Genomic DNA, 20,840 nt, shown 5'->3' with positions numbered 1-20,840 from the left:
CTGTGTCGTTACACAACGACCTCGTGTTTGACCCCCACCGAGTTTGAAGTGAAATACACAAAGTGTAAAGTGGAAGAAATGGCCAGATTTGCTGCTGCTTTTTTCATAATGCCCCTTGAGACTTGTTTGTGCGTCTGGTCATGATTCACGTGTGTAACGCATTTCGTGAAGATCAGTGAAAGCGAAGTAAGGAGCTGCGTTTGGTGGGAGGGGCTACTGACCCACTTTGCCACGCCCATTTCAAATGACTCCAGAACAGAGGACAGAGGGAAATAGAATAGACACAAATAAAAACAACATTTCCTCCAGAAGTAGAATTCAAAATTTTAGTTGAGTAAAAGTACAAAAAGCTCTGTCATGGAAACGTGGTGAAGTATGAAGATACTCGTCTTCAGCACCAGGTGCTGCAGTGAGTGTTTCTCTCCACCAGGGGCAGTAACGAGCTTATATACGACTCAATATGTGTGTGTGAATTAAAAGTTCTCTGCTTCCGGTTCCTCTGCGGGCGGAGCTGTGGTCTGGTTGTGGGGGGGCAGGGGTTTCCCCAGGTGGTGGCCTGTGGTGAGGCCGTAGGGCTGCTCCTCCTGCTCCTCCTTCACCTTGGGCCACAGGGAGAACCCCCCCTGGAAGCTGAGGTCAAACAGCTCACAGGGGGCAAAGGTCAACGGCTTCTCCGCCAGCAGGCCTTTCAGCCGCGCTCGCCAGCCGTCCAGCATGGCGGCTCGCACAGGGGGGGGGCAATGAGCCGGACTCCAGAAGATCTGAGGAGCGAGAACCTGAAATCCACAGAAGTGCAGAACGCCGTTCTGAGGGAAACAAGCAGAGCAGCAGGTTAGCATCTGACTGACATGGACCAGCCCCCCCCCAACCCTCTTATCTCTATAGAGCTGCTTTCAGACCTGCACCTCACACCTTCTCTGGCTCCTGGTCAAAACATTGTGGAGGATTTCTGAATGATGGAACTCCGTCACAGAAATAAACATTTGATATGTGCTTTGTTGTTTTTAGTTCTGCTAGAATGAAGGGGACAGGTTGATGGGATACTCAGTTCGCCACCAGGGGGCGATCCACATGATTTGGCTTCACTTCTGTTGTTATGTCGTCCAGATTTATTTACATCAATCGAATCTCACACAGATGAAGGTGAGAAGAAAGCGCACAGATCTTCACACTGGAGACGGAGAACCTTCTCTGGATTTAACAGAACCTTCTCTGGATGTAACATAACCTTCTCTGGATTTAACATAACCTTCTCTGGATTTAACAGAACCTTCTCTAGATTTAACAGAACCTTCTCTGGAATTAACAGAACCTTCTCCGGATGTAACAGAAGCTTCTCTGGATTTAACAGAACCTTCTCTGGATTTAACAGAACCTTCTCTGGATGGAACAGAACCTTCTCTGGATTTAACAGAACCTTCTCTGATTTTAACAGAACCTTCTCTGGATTTAACAGAACCTTCTCTGGATGTAACAGAACCTTCTCCGGATGTAACAGAACCTTCTCTGGATTTAACAGAACCTTCTCTGGATTTAACAGAACCTTCTCTGGTTTTAACAGAACCTTCTCTAGATTTAACAGAACCTTCTCTGGAATTAACAGAACCTTCTCCGGATGTAACAGAACCTTCTCTGGATTTAACAGAACCTTCTCTGGATTTAACAGAAGCTTCTCTGGATGTAACATAACCTTCTCTGGATTTAACAGAACCTTCTCTGGATTTAACAGAACCTTCTCTGGATTTAACAGAAGCTTCTCTGGATGTAACATAACCTTCTCTGGATTTAACAGAACCTTCTCTGGTTTTAACAGAACCTTCTCTAGATTTACAGGAACCTTCTCTGGATTTAACAGAACCTTCTCTGGAATTAACAGAACCTTCTCCGGATGTAACAGAACCTTCTCCGGATGTAACAGAACCTTCTCTGGATTTAACAGAACCTTCTCTGGATTTAACAGAACCTTCTCTGGATGTAACAGAACCTTCTCCGGATGTAACAGAACCTTCTCTGGATTTAACAGAACCTTCTCTGGATTTAACAGAACCTTCTCTGGATTTAACAAAAGCTTCTCTGGATGTAACATAACCTTCTCTGGATTTAACAGAACCTTCTCCGGATGTAACAGAAGCTTCTCTGGATGTAACATAACCTTCTCTGGATTTAACAAAACCTTCTCTGGATTTAACAGAACCTTCTCTGGATTTAACAGAACCTTCTCTGGATTTAACAGAACCTTCTCTGGATTTAACAGAAGCTTCTCTGGATGTAACATAACCTTCTCTGGTTTTAACAGAACCTTCTCTAGATTTACAGGAACCTTCTCTGGATTTAACAGAAGCTTCTCTGGATGTAACAGAACCTTCTCTGGATTTAACAGAACCTTCTCTGGATTTAACAGAACCTTCTCTGGTTTTAACATAACCTTCTCTGGATTTAACAAAACCTTCTCTGGTTTTAACAGAACCTTCTCTGGATTTAACAAAACCTTCTCTGGATTTAACAGAACCTTCTCTGGAATTAACAGAACCTTCTCCGGATGTAACAGAACCTTCTCTGGATTTAACAGAACCTTCTCCGGATGTAACAGAACCTTCTCCGGATTTAACAGAACCTTCTCTGGATTTAACAGAACCTTCTCCGGATGTAACAGAACCTTCTCTGGATGTAACAGAAGCTTCTCTGGATTTAACAGAACCTTCTCTGGATTTAACAGAACCTTCTCTGGATTTAACAGAACCTTCTCTGGATGTAACAGAAGCTTCTCTGGATTTAACCTGTCTTCTGGATGGTTACCTGCAGAGGCCACAGTGAGATGTTGATGTCTCCGTTGATGCCGTCCGGGCGGAACATCGTCTCTGTGGCTCCAGTCGTGAAGGACAACATGGCTTTCTTATCCTTCATGGAAACAATAGATTCAAATGTTTATTTAGAATGATGAGTGGAATCCCTGAAAGGATTTTACACAATATACGTAAACTGTGTATGAATTTCCCTTTGCATCAATCCAGGTTTTATCTATGAGTGCATCAGCTGAGGGATAACTTCAGCTGAGCAGCTGAGCGTTATCAAGTGTTTGGTTCTCGTCTGAACTTGAGTGGACTCTGAGGCTGAAGGTAAATCTGACTCTGGGCTTGTGTGGTAGAACCATGGAATCCTTGTGGTCGCTCAGTAGATTTTTGCCTCTTTGCCTTTTTAAACTAAACACTGAGCCGGTTTGGAACAAAGGACAAGATGGAGAATAAGATTAGATAAGAAATCCTTTATTAGTCCCAATGGAAAAATCTGCAGTGTAGCTATTGCTTTCCAGCCACGTTGCCTCAGATTCCATGTCTGCAAGCCGGAAGCTAGTTCCCCCCCGCTCCTTCCAGCTCATCTGTCTTTTCTCTACCCCCCCCCCCCCCCTCTAATCTACTGCCCCAGTTCTTGTAGTAAAAGTCCTGTTGACTGGATTCTGTTGGAACAGTAAATAAAGATCTGAAGTCCATCATGTGCTCCGCAGGTCTCTCATAAGGATCCAGCTCATTGAGAAACCGGCTCTGGTTCTGCTGAGTCACCAGAGAGACCGGCTGTAGAAACATGATCTCGATGGAGTTTAATCTGTGTATATTTTAAATTACTCTGCTGGTTGTCAACATCTTCTTCCTGATACAGACCTTGAAAATACCATGATCGTAGATCTTTTCCATGGAGAAGGCGAAGCCCTGTGTGAGGACCCGGTCCATCCAGCCCTTCATGATGGCCGGCACACTGAACCAGTACAGAGGAAACTGCAGGAGGACACAGGGATGAGGTCAAGTCTTCACGGTACCAGCTACACACCTGAGAGATGTTCACAACCTAACGCACAGTAACGCACAACCTGGGATCTGATGCTCGCTCGGGATCAGGCTCCGATCCAGAATGTCTGGGTTCTGGATCGGAGCCCACAGGCCTCTGCAGGTCGCTGAGCTTCTGCTTCACGTGAGAACCTCTGAGATGAAGGAACAAACTATTTGGTTCCACGTGTTCAGATTAAGTCTAAACCAGTTGAGACCTCAGGCGTGAGCTCCGCCCTCTGAACGCCACAGACCCAGAGGGAGACGCCCACCTGGAAGATGATGAGCTCCGCCGCTTCTACTTTGCGTTGCTCGGTAACAATGTCGTCACTGAGGCGCCCTTCCATCCAGGCGTGCATGGTCTCCTCCCCGTACTGGAACAGCGTGCAGTTCTTCAGATCACCTGCAGGAGATAAAGTAGTTACACAGATTCACATCACTCTGATGGAAAGAGGAGGCGGAGTCAGGTGGCTACATCAGAGACAAAGGGGGCGGGGGGGGGGGTAGTCACCGCTGATGTCATCCCGTGTGGCGTTGGCTCTGAAGGTCATGGCGTAGAGGTCAGACACCGTGACGGTGAATCCCTGATCCATCAGCTCCTGAACCGCAGCGTCCCGGAGCGCCGCGTTGAAGGAGGCGGGGCTCTGGTGGGCGTACACAACCAGAGCTGTCCTCTGAGCTGCACACACACACACACACACACACAACCACACACAACCACACACACACACACACACACACACACACACACACACACACAACCACAGACACACACACACACACACACACACACACACACACAGACACACACACACACACAGACACACACAACCACACACAGACACACACACACACACACAGACACACACACACAGACACACACACACAGAACCACACACACACACACACACACGCACACACACACACACATCGGACACACAACCACACACACACACACACACACAGACACACACAACCACACACACACACACGCAGACACACACACACATCGGACACACAACCACACACACACACACACACAGACACACACACACAGACAAACACACACAGACACACACACACAGACAAACACACACAGACACACACACACAGACACACAGACACACACACATACACATACACACACACACACACACACACACACACACACATACACACACAGACACACACACACACACACACACATACACACACAGACACACACACACACACACAGACACACACAGACACACACACACACAGACACACACACACAGACACAGACATACACACACAGACACACACACACACACACAGACACACACACACACACACACACACACAGACACACACACAGACACACACACATACACACACACAACCACACACACACACACACACAGACACACACACACAGACAAACACACACAGACACACACACACAGACAAATACACACAGACACACACACACAGACACACAGACACACACACATACACATACACACACACACACACACACATACACACACAGACACACACACACACACACACACATACACACACAGACACACACACACACACAGACACACACAGACACACACACACACACACACACACAGACACACACACACACACACAGACACACACACACACACACACACACACACAGACACACACACACAGACACACACACTTTTAATACTTAGGAAAGTACCCTGGTTAGTAACGCTCAGTTATGTTGTAGCATCGGTTGAGTGAGGAGAGCAGCTTAGCACAGATCTGTGTGTGTGTGTGTGTGTGTGTGTGTGTGTGTGTGTGTGTGTGTGTGTGTGTGTGTGTGTGTGTGTGTGGAGCTGCTCCTGAACCAGAGTGACGACACTCGGAGCTGAAGAACGTGTCCGACGAGTCGAGATTCAAATCACAGTGTGACCAGACAACAGAGGAACCAGGAGATCAATGCTCCTGGAAACATGAAAGATCCTTCGTGCTTTCATCACTAATCCCACAGTCACTTGTTTTTAACTCTCAGCTTTTGTTTTGTTAATTTTGTGATTCTCTGTTAAAAAATGAAAATCTAATGATTTGAAGGCAGCTGAAATTTCAAGTGACATTTTTATTTTTAAAGAACCAGATCAATTTAATCTCTTAGGTTTTAGATATTGTCACTGACTTCCTGTGTAGTGTTATACATTATTTTTAAATTATCAATTCTTATTAAGTGTTGTTACAATCAGTGAAGCAATGTAATTCAAATTGAATTAAAAGTATATTTAATTATTATTGAAGATAGTGAGTGAGTTACATTTGAAATCCTATTTCATTTGAAAAGGTCCCAGCTGATTAAACATTAAAGTGACAGATTTATATATTTTCAGTCACAATCTTTATGTTTTAAAGAAAGAAATATGTAAATGTTGTGTGTTGTTCGGCAGGTGAACAGGAAGTGGAGGCAGTAGATCAGGGGACACTCACCCATCGTGTTCGCTGCTGGATCCGTGTGTGGGTGGACCTGCTCCTCACGGCTCTTATAGAGCCCAGCCTCTGGTTCGCGTGAGAAACATGTTCACAGATTCCATATCTACTGGAGCTGAAGTGTGTGAGAGTCACTGCTACACAACTACACAACCACACAGCTACACACTGTGGAAGGACGAAAATGCTGTCATGTTGTAGGACCGGTTCTGTGTGTGTGTGTGTGTGTGTGTGTGAGTGTGTGTTTGTGTGTGTGTGTGTGAGTGTGTGTGTGTGCGTGCGTGTGTGGGTGTGTGTGTGTGTGTGAGTGTGTGTGTGTGTGTGTGTGAGTCACTGGTGAATGCGATTGGTTTCATTTGGCCTGGAAAAGAATGTTTGGGTCACTTACAAAGGATTATGGGACCGAGTCATGTGGCAAAAGCTTTAATCTGACTTAATTTCATCTAATTAGAAGAAAAGTGTAGGAGGCGTCGGGGGGGTTGAACCTGAGCGGCTCAGTCACGTCCTCGTGTCTCATGTCCCCATCAGAGGAGACAAACAGACTCAGATGTATCAGGATATAATATGATAGGATAACAACAAAGTCTGTCCGTCCGTCCGTCCGTCCGTCCGTCCGTCCGTCCGTCCGTCTGTCTGTCTCTCTCTCTCTCTGTCTCTCTGTCTGTCTCTCTGTCTCTTGTCAGAGACTTTAACCTACAGTTCAGAGGTTAAATGTTTGTCAGGACAAAGATCTGTGGCCAGTCAGGTCTGTCGATGGTGACGCCGTTAGTTTGCTCTCGTTGTCACCGAGGTCCAGGGATGGTTCACGGAGACTCATGGGCCCCGAATGAAGTCCTGAAGATCCATTTAAAAACAACAACAACGTGAAGATACAAAAAGCTGCAAAACAACCACAAAGAAAAAAAAAAGCAAATCGATTAAAAAGAATCACAAAATAACAACAATGAGTAAAAGAGAATAAATAAACAACTGAGACGCCTGACAAGTAGAAACACAATGATCACAAACAAATGTAAACTGACCAAAGGCTGTGTCTGTGTTAGCATCGAGCTCAAAACAGTGAGTGGAGCTTTCATCGGTCTCAGATCGGATCAGAGAGAGGAGATGAAAGGAACTCTATTCACTTCTTCAGGATGAGACCAACTGGAGGTGTCCCCCACGAGCACTTCAACGAGTGCAGCTACAGCTTCTCTGCGTTTTAGACGATTTCAGTTAGAATTGCACTAAAGAACAACATGAAGGGATTTTCTAAAATCAATGTAGATGATTTTCTGTCCTAAAGACTTACATTAATATCAAATCTGTAAAAAAATCTTGTCAAAGTTCAATTCAATAAAAGGTTAAGTACACTTTAAAAAAGAAAATACTGTTTTGCACAAATGAAGCCAGCAGCAGTTAAAGTGCAGTATTTACTGGAGGCAAACAGACAACTTTCAAACACTACACATTATAAACCCATCCAATCAGATGTACAAACACAAACTCAGCCACTTCTCCGTAATATCATACAAGGATTATATGACAATAAAACCATTACTCATAAACAAAACAAAAGAACCATCATCATGGACGATACCCTATGAAGTTCCCCCCGGCAGACCTATAGTTTCAGATTGTAATAGCATTTCATATCATATTTCAGAATACATTGAACACTTCCTTGGACCCCTTTCCAATAAACATCCCAGTTACATCAAGGACACCTATCATTTCATAGACACTATCCGACCCATGGTTGTTCCAAATCAGTCATACTTATTTACAATAGACATAGACAGTTTGTACACAAATATCAACACAGAAACAGGTATTTTTTTTTTTTTTATTTGACCTTTATTTAACCAGGAAAGTCCCATTGAGATTAAAAACCTCTTTTTCGAGGGAGTCCTGGCCAAAGGCAGCAACAAATAACATATGTACACTCACAATATTACACTCACAACATATAAACAGAAATTAAAATGATAAAAAACAGTTACAAATAAATTAAAATTCATAAAAAACATCTGCAAGTAAAAGAAGTGGTCTGAAATGATCTCATTGTAGATTTAAAAGCGTTCAAAGAAATCATTTCGGTTAATTTTAAATCTTTTTGCAGCCAGTTCCATGTGGTGGGAGCAGAGTGGACGAATGCCCTTTTTCCTGATTCAGTGCGGGCCAATGGAACTCACAAAAGCATCTGATTGTTTGAGCGCAGACTGTAACAAGCAACACTTTTCTGTGTGATTAAATTACAAATATATGATGGCAGTAGCCCAAGCATGGCCTTATAAATAAAAGTGCACCAATGTCCCAGCCTCCTGGTGGACAAAGAGGGCCAACCCACTCGAGAATACAATTCACAGTGATGGGTCAGGGCTCTACAGTTAGTGATAAACCTCAGAGAAGCATGGTAAACAGCATCAATCTTACATAGACATTTAGCTGAGGCATTCATATAAATCAAATCTCCATAATCTAAACTGGATAAGAACGTTGCAGTGACAAGCCGCTTTTTCACCTCAAAAGAGAAACAAAATTTGTGCCTGAAGAAGAAGCCCAATTTAAGTTTCAATTTCTTCACAAGATTGTCAATGTGGGGTTTGAAGGAAAGGGAATCATCAATCAAGACACCAAGATATTTATAGATATGAACCACCTCTATGACATTCCCTCAAGAGTGGACACTGTGGGGACAGTTTGAGGTACTTTCTTAGAGTTTGAAAACAACATTTGTTTAGTTTTTTCAGTGTTGAGGACTAATTTTAGTTGCAGGAGTGTGTGCTAGACTGCATCAAAAGCTTTCTGCAGAGATTCAACAGCTCTAGCAGGAGTTGATCCAAAACAGTAAATAATTGTGTCATCTGCATAAAAATGCATGTTAGCATCTGACACGTTTTTTCCCAAATCATTAATGTACATAATGAACAAGAGGGGTCCTAATATTGAACCCTGTGGCACGCCCTTGTGGACACTCACAAATTCAGAACACAGACCATCATATTTAATACACTGAGTCCTGTCACTCAAATAATCTGTGAACCAGGAAACTACATGATTTGACAAACCCTAAGCAAAAAAGCCTATGCTTTAAAACAGCATGGTCCACAGTGTCAAAAGCCTTTGACAGATCAATAAAAAGTGAAGCACAGTGCTGCTTATTATCAAGAGCAACTAATATATCATTGATCACTTTTGTAGCTGCAGTGATGGTACTGTGTTTTTTCCTGAAGCCTGATTGCAGTTGTGAGAGAAGATCATTAAATGTTAGAAACTCTTTTAACTGATCACACACAAGAGATTCAAGAATTTTTGACAAGGCACACAGATTTGATATTGGCCTGTAGTTGGTTAAAGCTGCTGGATCACCTCCTTTTAATAAGGGGGTAACAAAAGCTGACTTCCATACAGATGGAATTTTTTTGTTTTCAATTGAGAGATTAAAAAGGATTGTAAGAGGCTGTGCTACAAAATCAGCTGCTATTTTTAAAAAGTAGGGCTCTATTGAATCAGGTCCAGGGGATTTTCTGCTAGCCAACGTTTTGAGGGCTTGATGCACTTGCTGCACAGTAAAAGGTAAGAAATTAAAGGGTTCTCCTGAAAACCTTGGAGCTTCTGTGCAGGGAAACACAGGGGCAGCTCCCGTAGAATCAAACAAAGAACCAGATAATACAAAATGATTGTTAAAACAATTTAGAACCTCAGTTCTATCATAGACTGGGACCGAGTCTTTTAGAACAAATATCGGAAGAGCCGGAGGACTTTTACTTACAGATATAGATTGAATTACTTTCCAAAATGTCTGTGGATTATTAAGGTTCTCAGTTGTGACAGATAAATAATATTCAGATTTAGCCTTTTTAATAAGAGTAGTGCATTTGTTCCTTAGTTGCCTGAAAATAGACCAGTCAGAGGCAAAATCACTTTTTCTGGCTTTGGCCCATGCCACATTACGTCGATGGATGGTATCTGACAACTCTGGGGAAAACCACGGATTATCTCGTCCCTTAACCCTGAATTTCCCGATGGGGGCATGTTTATTTACAATTTTCACAAAGTGTTCCTTAAAGAATGTCCAAGCTAACTCCACGTCCGGCAAAAAGACCTATGTGTCCCCAATTTACCAAAGACAAATCATGATGAAAAGCCTGTTCATTAAACATTTTTAAATTCCTCTTGAAAATAATGCGTGGTTTACGTTTGGGGATCTTTGTGTCCCTGCAAATAGCAACAACACAATGATCACTCAAATCATTGCAGAAAACTCCCAAGGATAAGAATTTATGAGGAACATTTGTGAGAATTAGATCAATCAAAGTGGACTTTTCAGATTTTTTAAGATTTGGCCTTGTAGGTAGGTTGACCAGCTGGATAAGATTAATAGTCACAGAAAGATTTAAATTCATCCGAAACTGCATTTAGCCAGTCCCAATTCAGATCTCCAGCCATTAAAAGCTGATTATAATTTAATTTGGACAAAAGATGCTGCAATGACGATAATGCCTCCTTTGTGGCAGATGGAGGCCTATAGCACCCGACAACAGTCATAGAGAGGGACTTTGCTATTTCCACCTTCAATGCCAAAAATTCGAATTGCTTAGTGATAGACTCAGACAGAACAATTGAAGCATCAAATCTTGATTTAACGAAAATGGCTACACCACCGCCTTTCTCGGGCCTATCACTACGATAAACATTGTATCCGAGTATGCTAATGTCTTCATTTGTAATAGATTTTGTCAGCCAAGTTTCTGAGATGACCACAATGTCTGCATCTGTTGATCTAACCCAAATTCTGACCATGTCCATCTTTGGTACTAAGCTGCGCACATTAAGATGAATACATTTGAGACCAGACATTAATTTGAAATCAGCGGGAGTCTGGATACATTGCAATTCAGGACCAGGGTTTGATTGCACATCTCCAGACAGAAGTAAGAGTAGTACAATTATCACTGCTCGTCTCACATTACATTTTGAAGCAGTTTTTTTATGTGTTAAAGCCAGGCAATGCCTTTCCTTAAGGGAAAGAGTAAGATTATATAATGTAAAAAAACGTAGAAGTTTAGGTAAGTCCCTAGGTGGGTCCGACCACAGGTTTGAGGCCCAGACCAAATCAGACTGTGGTTGCTGTAAGTGCCCAGCAACATTAGCATTAGTGCCACTATAGTAAGTGTCTTGCATGCTCGACACATAGCTAGTGGTACTCACCAAGGGGCAATTCCTTGGAGTCAGGTCCCAAAATGTCAACAAACATACTAAAGTTAAGAAAAATGCCATTGTCTTTAAATTACTGAGATGAGATGTTAGCAGGGCTGCTGCTGCTGGGGCCTTGAGATGTTAGCAAGGCTGCTGCTGCTGCTGGGGGCTTGAGACGTTAGCAAGGCTGCTACTGCTGCTGCTGCTGGGGCCTTGATGTGTTAGCAAGGCTGCTACTGTTGCTGCTGCTGAGGCCTTGATGTGTTAGCAAGGCTGCTACTGTTGCTGCTGCTGGGGCCTTGATGTGTTAGCAAGGCTGCTACTGCTGCTACTGCTGGGGCCTTGATGTGTTAGCAAGGCTGCTACTGCTGCTGCTGCTGGAGCCTTGGGAGTTGGCAAGGCTGCTACTGCTGCTGCTGCTGAGGCCTTGGGAGTTAGCAAGGCCGCTACTGCTTCCTTTGTTCTAGCCCTTCAGAGTCCAGGTAGTCCGCATTCATTTCATGTGATGAATGTTAATATCCTTAAATCCAGTGTGCTCAATGAGTAGCCGAAACAAAATAGCGCAAAAAATGAACAATGAACAAAAAATGAACAAAGACAGAGAGACAAACTCACATACAACCTAACATGCTGCCATCTTGGATTGATATGAGTATATGTATCAAGTCTATCATATCCATCTTCAATAACAACCCCGACAACAATAGACCGGACAAAGAAATTATTCAACTTCTGACCATCTGTCTCAACAATAACAATTTTTCGTTCAAAAATAAACAATTCCTCCAGATCCATGGAACAGCCATGGGTCATACGTACCCTCATATGCAAACATCTACATGAGCGAGTGGGAGCAAGGCACTAGCCATTCACCTACCTCCGTTTTCTGGATGACATATTTGGTGTTTGGCAACACGACATTTCCTTATTTTCTGACTTAATTTACACATTGAACAATCACCACCCGTCGATTAAAGTTAAATACATTATAGATCCACTGCAAATAAACTTTTTAGACACAACAGTTTTTTTTGACCGTTCAAATAATTTGGCATACACACAATTACTCACCAAGGTTTACTTTAAAACAACAGATACACACGCTCTTCTCCGTAAGGGTTAGAAGTTATCATCCAAAACACACATTCAAAGGTATAATTAAATCTCAAATCATCCGGTTCTACAGAATATCATCCAAAACAATAGACCTCCATACATCCATCTCTATTTTATTTTCCAGTCTTAGACAAAGGGGCTATTCTAAACGCTTCCTCCGCCAGATAAAAACCAGCACTTTGGCGTCTCTCGCTCCGACTCGCTTCACTCCCCACAATGCTCCACCTCAAGTCCCGATCTCGGAGGGCATCCCGCCCACAGGTCCCTTACCAGTTCACCCTATCCACTACCCTAAACCGGATCCCAACCTCAACCCAGATCCAAATCCTAACCCTAACCAACATCCCACCAAGCCTAAACCTAACCCCAACTCTCCCAATCCTAACCCTAACCCTAACCCTAACACTAACCCTAACCTTAACCAAACCTAAACCTAAACCTAATCCCAACTCTCCCAATCCTAACCCTAACCCTAACACTAACCCTAACCTTAACCAAACCTTCCCCAATCCTAAACCTGACCCTAACCATAATCCTAACAGGGACCGCTCCGAGACCGCCAGCATTCACCTTCCCAATGACCCTGACCGCAATCCCGTCATAGTACCTTTCATATCCACCTTCTCCCATAGAATCACTAGACTACATACCATCATTAAACAAAACTTCGCCTCTACCCAAACAGTACAGCCGGCTTTCCAAAACTATACTACCATATCCGCCTACAGAAAAAATAAAAACCTTCACAGCCTACTAATAAGATCAAAGTACTCAGAAAACAAACCTTCAACCCAAACACAATACGACACACACTACAGAAACAGGAAATTCAACTCAAACCCCCACAGCAATACAGCATTCCCCTACATTAGGTACATTTTCACTCAACACCAGCAACGTCATTTACATCATCACATGCACCACCTGCAATAAACACTATGTCGGTGAAACAAAACATTCCATCCTCACCCGGCTCAAACAACATTTACAACATTGGGGAAGGCAAACTGACCCCCCCATGGTCCGTCATTTCCAACATCATCCGGTCACCAGTTTAACCATCTCAGGCCTGGAATCACACGACCACTGGACCATTGGGCAGAGAAGTGATGGATTTTCAAACTGGACACCATCATCCCAACAGGTCTCAATGACAAATAACATCAGTCCATAACCACGGCATGCCCATCCCTCTTACCTGTCCTTTGTACCCCCCTGTTTTGATTATATGCCTTTTTGTTCATTAAAGTAGTTTCTTATTGATTTAAACATGTCTCTAACTCCAGTGATTCAACTGAACCTGTGCTGCACACACACACTACACTTACTAATATTCCTGAGGTGAGACTCCTCAGGTGGCGTTGTAGGCAACTCTAACTACCCCCCCCCCCGCAGACATTCAGATAGTTTTAAGGAATGGGCGTGGCAAAATAACTGACTAGTGCCCCCTAAAGGGCAGCCCCGGCACTACGATTGGCTGACATCTACAAAAATGAAGAGGGACATGTGTCTTTTGTGTCTTTGTCGTTGGGCTTTCATCGGATCAACTTCAACTTCTGGGAATGTCATCTCAACAAGATGGAAATATAAACCTCCTCGATGTATTTGATGCCACGACATGAAAACACAAGCTTCTGTATCTCTGGCATATTTGGTCCAATCGGATCCAAACCAGACATGTAAGACAAGCGTCCCGGTCTGAAGACATCTACACAGCCTACATGACTGGAAATCACAGCGCCCCAGTCACAGGTCAGAGGTCGACTACAGGACATTCTGAGTGAGACAGAGACACAGATTTTACAGATTGTGTCTCAAGTGGATGTTTTACTGCGACAACCAGAGCCAGAGACCAGAGCTGACTTCTTAAAATATTCACAGGAAATCACAATGGATCCAAACACAGTAAACAGAAGTCTGTTATTATCTGAGGGAAACAGAAAAGTAACACGTATGAGAAAAGCTCAGTCTTATTCTGATCACCCAGACAGATTCACTTATTGGCCTCAGGTCCTGAGTAGAGAGAGTCTGACTGGACGTTGTTACTGGGAGGTGGAGGTGGGGGGGGGGGGGGGTACTAGGAGTTAGTGTAGCAGTCGCATACAAGAACATCAGCAGAGCAGGATACTCAGATAAATGTATATTTGGATACAATGATAAATCTTGGTCATTAGATTGTGATGGAAACAGTTATAACTTTTCTTACAACAGCATCAAGACTCCAGTGTTAGGTCCTGTGTCCTCCAGAGTAGGAGTGTACCTGGATCACAGTGCAGGTGTTCTGTCCTTCTACAGAGTCTCTGACACCATGACTCTCCTCCACACAGTCCAGACCACATTCACTCAGCCTCTCTATGCTGGAGTTGATGTTTATTCTGGATCCACAGCTGAGTTCTGTAAACTCAAATAGACTCGAGTCGTTAAAAGCAGTGATTTAGATTCTGTGTTTAAGTCTTTAACTTCTCTTGTCTCCATGTTTGTTGATCAAAGTTCGTCGTTGTGACGTTTCTGCTCCGCACAGAGATCAGCTGTCAATCAACACCGACCTTCCTTTATCACACATATTTAGTTCTCACTTTGTAAAGACAGAAATCTATAATTACACTGACATGAATGTGTTTGAAAGAACCCGAGCACCGAGCGGTGGGAGGCCCTGTTGTATTTCGAAGGACTTGCATTTCCATTTTGGGCTTTTTCAGGGCGAAATTGCTGTAACTTCGGTTTTCGAGGTTCAACTTCCCTCAAACTACATGTGTGTAGCATTCAGATAGTTTTAAGGAATGGGCGTGGCAAAATAACTGACTAGTGCCCCCTAAAGGGCAGCCCCGGCACTACGATTGGCTGAGATCTACAAAAATTAAGAGGGACATGTGTCTTTTGTGTCTTTGTCGTTGGGCTTTCATCAGATCAACTTCAACTTCTGGGAATGTCATCTCAACAAGATGGAAATATAAACCTCCCACGCCATCAAAACACAAGTTTCTGTATCTCTGGCATATTTGGTCCAATCGGATCCAAACTAGACATGTAAGACAAGAGTCCCGGTCTGAAGACGTCTACACAGCCTACATGACTTGAAATCACAGCGCCACCTGATGGCTCCAGGAAGTTTTATACTTTGATACACTGCTCCTGGCTGCTTTACAATATACAGCTCAAAACAACTCAGTCAACTCATTGGATCAAACTGTGTAAACATTGATTTGCCGCACATCAATGAAAACATTGTCTCCTTTGGCGAAGGACACGATGTTGTCATAACTCCACTCTGCATTGTCCTATCACTACCAAACTTCTGTCACATGATCAGAGTCCAAGCCTGAACAGCTCTATGTGTCAATATTTCCTCAGTGTCATAGCGCCACCTACTGATTCGCCATGAAACAGGAAGTACTTTGTAAATCCACTCTGCATTATCCAACCGGCTCCGAACTACTGACCTATGATCACAATCCTGACCTGAACACATCCATATATTAATATTAGTTCAGGGTCATAGCGCCACCTACTGATCAGTGTGAAAATTAAGTTGTTGTAACATTGTCCACAGTAGAACCACAACATTTGGTTCTGCTGCTTTCAGCAATGATGCCTGAGTCGCTAGAGGATTCCAGAAGAACTGAGAGATCCTTTTAATTCATTCGAATTAGTATGAATTCATTATAATGCATTATAATTCCTTTAAATTCATTTAATTCATTTAAAACCATTTAATTTATTTAAAATCATTTAATTCATTGTAATTCATTATAATTCATTTCATCCATTATAATTCATTTTGTATTATTTTTGTATTCATTTAAATAACATACTATTGCACATAAATAACTAGTGGTGTATAAAGTACTTGAAAGCCATACTTGAGTAAAAGTACAGATATCTTACTTGAAAGTGACTCCGGTAAAAGTAAAAGTCACCCGTCAGAAAATGACTTGAGTAAAAGTCTTAGAGTCGCTCATATTAAATGTACTTAAGTATCAAAAGTATCTGGTGTTGAAATATACTTAAGTATCAAAAGTAAAAGTACAAGTACCAAAATTAAAAATACTAAGTGTTTTTTATAGTAGGCCTATACAGACACAAAACATCCCAAAATTGTTCTCTTCAGGATTTATTTCAACTGACTGAAAAATTATAACAACACTATATATATAATGTATAATTATACAAATTTTGAACCCGAGATGCCGAAGTGCATCTGAACTTCTAGAGACAACAAATAATCAACACAACAGAATAAACAAGTGCCTCTTGAGTCTAGCTAAGAACACTAATAGACCAAAGAATAACCACTAAAAAAGTCTGTAAATATCACTGAACATGGACCTTTCATCAGTAACAGGAGTGATACACAATGCCCCTTATGATGACTCAGCAAAGGGAAACTAGGCACACAAAATAAGATAGTTTCTCTTTTGTTAACAGCCTGGACATGCAGGGCTAGTACAGAGAAGAAAACATCACTGGACTCAGTTTCGTTTTGCTGCCAAATTTCAGATTGAACAAGGAAATAAATAATTGAAGACCAATGTTTTTTTGAATGCTAAATTACATCTCCAAAATACATCCAATTGAATATCTTAAGGTGCAAACTTGGTTACAGTATTTTGGTGACTTTATTTTGAAGTTTATAAATTATCAGTGTCTTGCTTGACGGCAGGGGCGTTTCTAGGATTGAAAGAAGGGGGGGGCTTAGCCCCTAAGGATGCTGAATGTTTGCGCGCACAGCGCGCGCCAATTTTCTTTGGGCTCATTTGGGGCTGCGGATATCCAGTGTTTCAGACAGTTCACAGATTGGTTCAATCAGAAAGAGTGTGATTTTTCTATGTATCTTTGCTTGCGTTCATTAAGTATAAGATAACAGAAGAGACAGAATTTCAGGGTCATTGTGAAATTTGACAACACAAATATGAACTTTTCTCAAATAGAGAGAAATAATTTTCCTGCTTGTAAAGGAAAGACGGATATACTAGTTTTCACATTCTGTAACTACCTGTACTTACAATTTCACTGCGTGCATCATTAACTATGAGCTAAACTCCTTGGCTGTAATCCTGCTGTCTTGATGAGAGACGTTACTTGGCAGAGTGAGAAAGCCAGCGCAGCAGACTCCCCAAGGTCCTAGTGCCCGGTCTCCTATTGTTAAGCATGATGAGAGGCTATTGGATTGTAATTTGAAGGGGGAGAAAACATACAAACAAGAAACGCACTCACATATGTAGCATGTTAGAGTTATAAATAACTTGTCCATGTGTAAAACAATAGTTTAATTTTTTTTTTTTTTTTTTAATAAAAAAAAAAAAAAAAATCCCAATAATTATTTGGGGGGGCTGAAGAACAACAGGCCTAACGACGCCCCTGCTTGTCGGCACTTCAACACTAGCCTTTTGTGTCTATTAGCTGTATTGTGTAGCTGCCTGGATGTTTACCTGTTTACCTGCCGCCAGCTTGTCCACGCATCTACATGTAGCCTGTTTATTTATCATTAGACTCTCTTCACTGAATGGGCCTGCGGTTGTGTTTGCATTTGTTTCCAGCAGGGGGAAACTACACCTCTCGCCTGTAGGGACGACAAAGTGAAGACACAACTCTGCTTGAAGTTGTACACATTAGCCAGTTTGTACAATATACATATAAAGACTCAACAGCTTCTAAGTTGTGTTGAGTCAGCACAAAGGGCGACTAAGGATTGGAATTGTCAATATATAGATATATAATGTCTTTGCAAAAATTATATTAGCATTATAGTGAGTGGAAAACTGGGCCTGATTACCCAGGGTTCCATTTGGCGAGGTCCATAAAAAAATATGCAGTAGTCCACAACACAGTGTTTGTTTTTGGTTGTGTTGGCTGAAAGTTGTTTTTGCGTTTGCTTATATAATTGGTTGTGTTGTTTGTTTTTCCATCTCGACTTGTTTTAAATCTGTTTGTTTTGTTTACGTGGACGTGTAAGACTAAGTAGACACGGCCAACCAATGATAGTCTATTTAAAAACAGTTTTTGTTTACACCAACTACTTCCAATATTTTCTTTAAGAAAAGTTAACCTCTTGCTGCTTTGAGTTATGTATTTATGTGCAGATGTTGACACGAAGCAGGAAAGGGAAAACGAATGTGAATCGAAAAAGGAATACCTTCAAAAAAATCATGTAGAGTCACCTGATAAAAGCCCTCAGTCAGTGCCTGTCAGTTCTCGGGCCCTAATAATAGAGAGAGAGAGAGAGAGAGAGAGAGAGAGAGAGAGAGAGAGAGAGAGAGAGAGAGAGTGATAGAGAGAGAGAGAGAGAGAGAGAGAGGGAGAGAGGTCCACGTCCGTCAACCTCCGCTGCTCAAGTAACGAGACAGTTTTGAGAATGTAAGAAGAAGAAAGTTCAGATATTTGTGCTCAAATGTAGCGAGTAAAAGTAAAAGGTCGTCAGGAAAATGAATACTCAAGTAACGTACAGATATGTGAAAAATCTACTTAGGTACAGTATCAAAGGATTTCTACTTCGTTACTTCCCACCACTGTAAATTACCAAACATATAAAATAAAATATGAGATTTATTACATGTATGAGCCACATGGGGTCGCTGCATCCCTTCAGCCCAGGAATGAAACACGTGTGGTAACACTGGGCTGGAAGCTGTGACAGTGAAACCTGAGTGCGTTTGGATTCTGATTGTTTCCTATTATCATATACAGTTTGTTTATGAGACAGAAAAGAGTTTATTAATGCATCGGTTATCAGTTCTGAATCTTTCTGTACGAATACATCAAATTAATGATTTAAACACATGATGATTGACAACAGAACAACACACAGTGTTCAAACACGTCTTAGAGAAGAGGTTATTGATAAGTGCTCTACATTAATAAGCACTTCCAATATTATTATACTCATAGTGTATTTACTATTTTACCTTCATTATACCCATTTGAAAAACAATTTTACTACAATATTATTACACAAACTACTATCCCTAACCCCACTATTGATCCCTGGATACTAATTCAGCTGAAAGAGGTGACGCAGCCGTTAGAGGGTTTTATCCAATAAAAATAATTATGATTCTGAATCTTATTCTGATTCTGATTCCCCTCAGGATATTTAGCATGTACAGTTTAAAGAAATGGGCTGAACAACAGTGTTTAATGAATTGGAAAAATCAATATCCTAACACTAACATTTCTAATGAAGGTCAGAACATGTGCAGAGTCATGAGGAGTTAAATGGAAACGAACTTTAATTCATACAGCACATTTCATTAGAAGAAGGTTAATGTGCGTCACATCAAGAGAATAGATTGAAAATAAAACATACAGGAACAAATGTAAAGAGTTTATAATCAAAGGTATTATAAAATAAAGTATACATCAAAGTATCCCTGAACCAAGTAGAAGTTCAACATACAAGTACTCAAACTCCCGAAAGGGCCTGAGAACAGACATTTCTTTAGTTTGCTTTGTGTTGAACACGAGTACGACTGGAAAAGTCGTACACTGACCTGAGATCCTGGTTAAATCCACTGACTCAGAATAGTCCTGTTTGTACAGGAGTTATATCTTCAACATTAGTGTGAAGACTCTGGCTGCTGCTTATAATTAATCATGATTTTAACAATAGCTTGAATCCAGGAACAAAAAGAACATTCAAGACGCACCAGCCTCTGAAATCACAACAGGGTGTGATGTGATGGATATAGCGTTACAGTTTGACAGACCAGGTGTAGACACAGGGTGAGCGAACATGCTGCTACACGACAACACAAACACTCTGACACAGACACACACACGCTGACACACATCAGGAAGTGTCCTGTGTCTGTTCCCCACAGAGAGAGGCCTCTGAATGGAGTTCTGATTGTTTGCTTCCATGAAGAAAATCAGCTGCGAGTCACATTCATTCCTTCTAGTACTTCACATTAATGATCACATCCTTCAGTAAGTTACATCTTCACATTTGTAACAGCTCACAGTGGCATTGGAAAAGTGGGCATTTTATTTTGAAAAATAAAAACTTCACAACTAGACTATTGAGCAAATTAACATTTTCAATATAAAAGTATTTATCTTCTTAAAAGTCTTTTATTATCTTTCAGATCAAGTATGACCGTTGGCGACTGTGGATCTGCTGTTCCTGTCACTCACAGTGGAGATTATAGAATGTGTATATAAGTCTGTATAAAAGCTATAAAGCAGCATATCTGAGGAGTAGTTATGTAACTGTCAGATGATATCTCACAGAACATCTCAGGAAACGTGTCCTGCTCGTCG

At 41.8% G+C, this 20,840-nt stretch overlaps 1 protein-coding gene across 1 annotated transcript; it reads right to left on the bottom strand.

The window, feature by feature from the left end:
* Positions 1-473: 473 nt before the first annotated feature.
* Positions 474-6,294, bottom strand: nqo1 (NAD(P)H dehydrogenase, quinone 1). The gene is made up of 6 exons (XM_061068513.1): positions 6,291-6,294; positions 4,330-4,497; positions 4,056-4,221; positions 3,657-3,777; positions 2,797-2,898; positions 474-806 (listed from the first exon to the last, which is right to left on the bottom strand). Exons 1-6 carry the CDS (start codon positions 6,292-6,294, stop codon positions 474-476), a joined length of 894 nt encoding a protein of 297 aa, XP_060924496.1.
* Between the last annotated feature and the right edge of the window lie 14,546 nt (positions 6,295-20,840).

The sequence above is a fragment of the Limanda limanda genome, chromosome 3 (genome assembly GCF_963576545.1).
Source record: "Limanda limanda chromosome 3, fLimLim1.1, whole genome shotgun sequence".
NCBI lineage: Eukaryota > Metazoa > Chordata > Actinopteri > Pleuronectiformes > Pleuronectidae > Limanda > Limanda limanda.
Note: the sequence above shows the minus strand (reverse complement) of the source record. Positions and strands in the feature narration are given on the sequence as shown.

Coding starts and splice junctions, on each gene's coding strand:
- nqo1 (XM_061068513.1), bottom strand. Junction 4,222..4,329: donor CACACGGGATGACATCAGCG/GTGACTACCCCC, acceptor TATCTCCTGCAG/GTGATCTGAAGAACTGCACG. Junction 807..2,796: donor TCTCACTGTGGCCTCTGCAG/GTAACCATCCAG, acceptor TGTTTCCCTCAG/AACGGCGTTCTGCACTTCTG.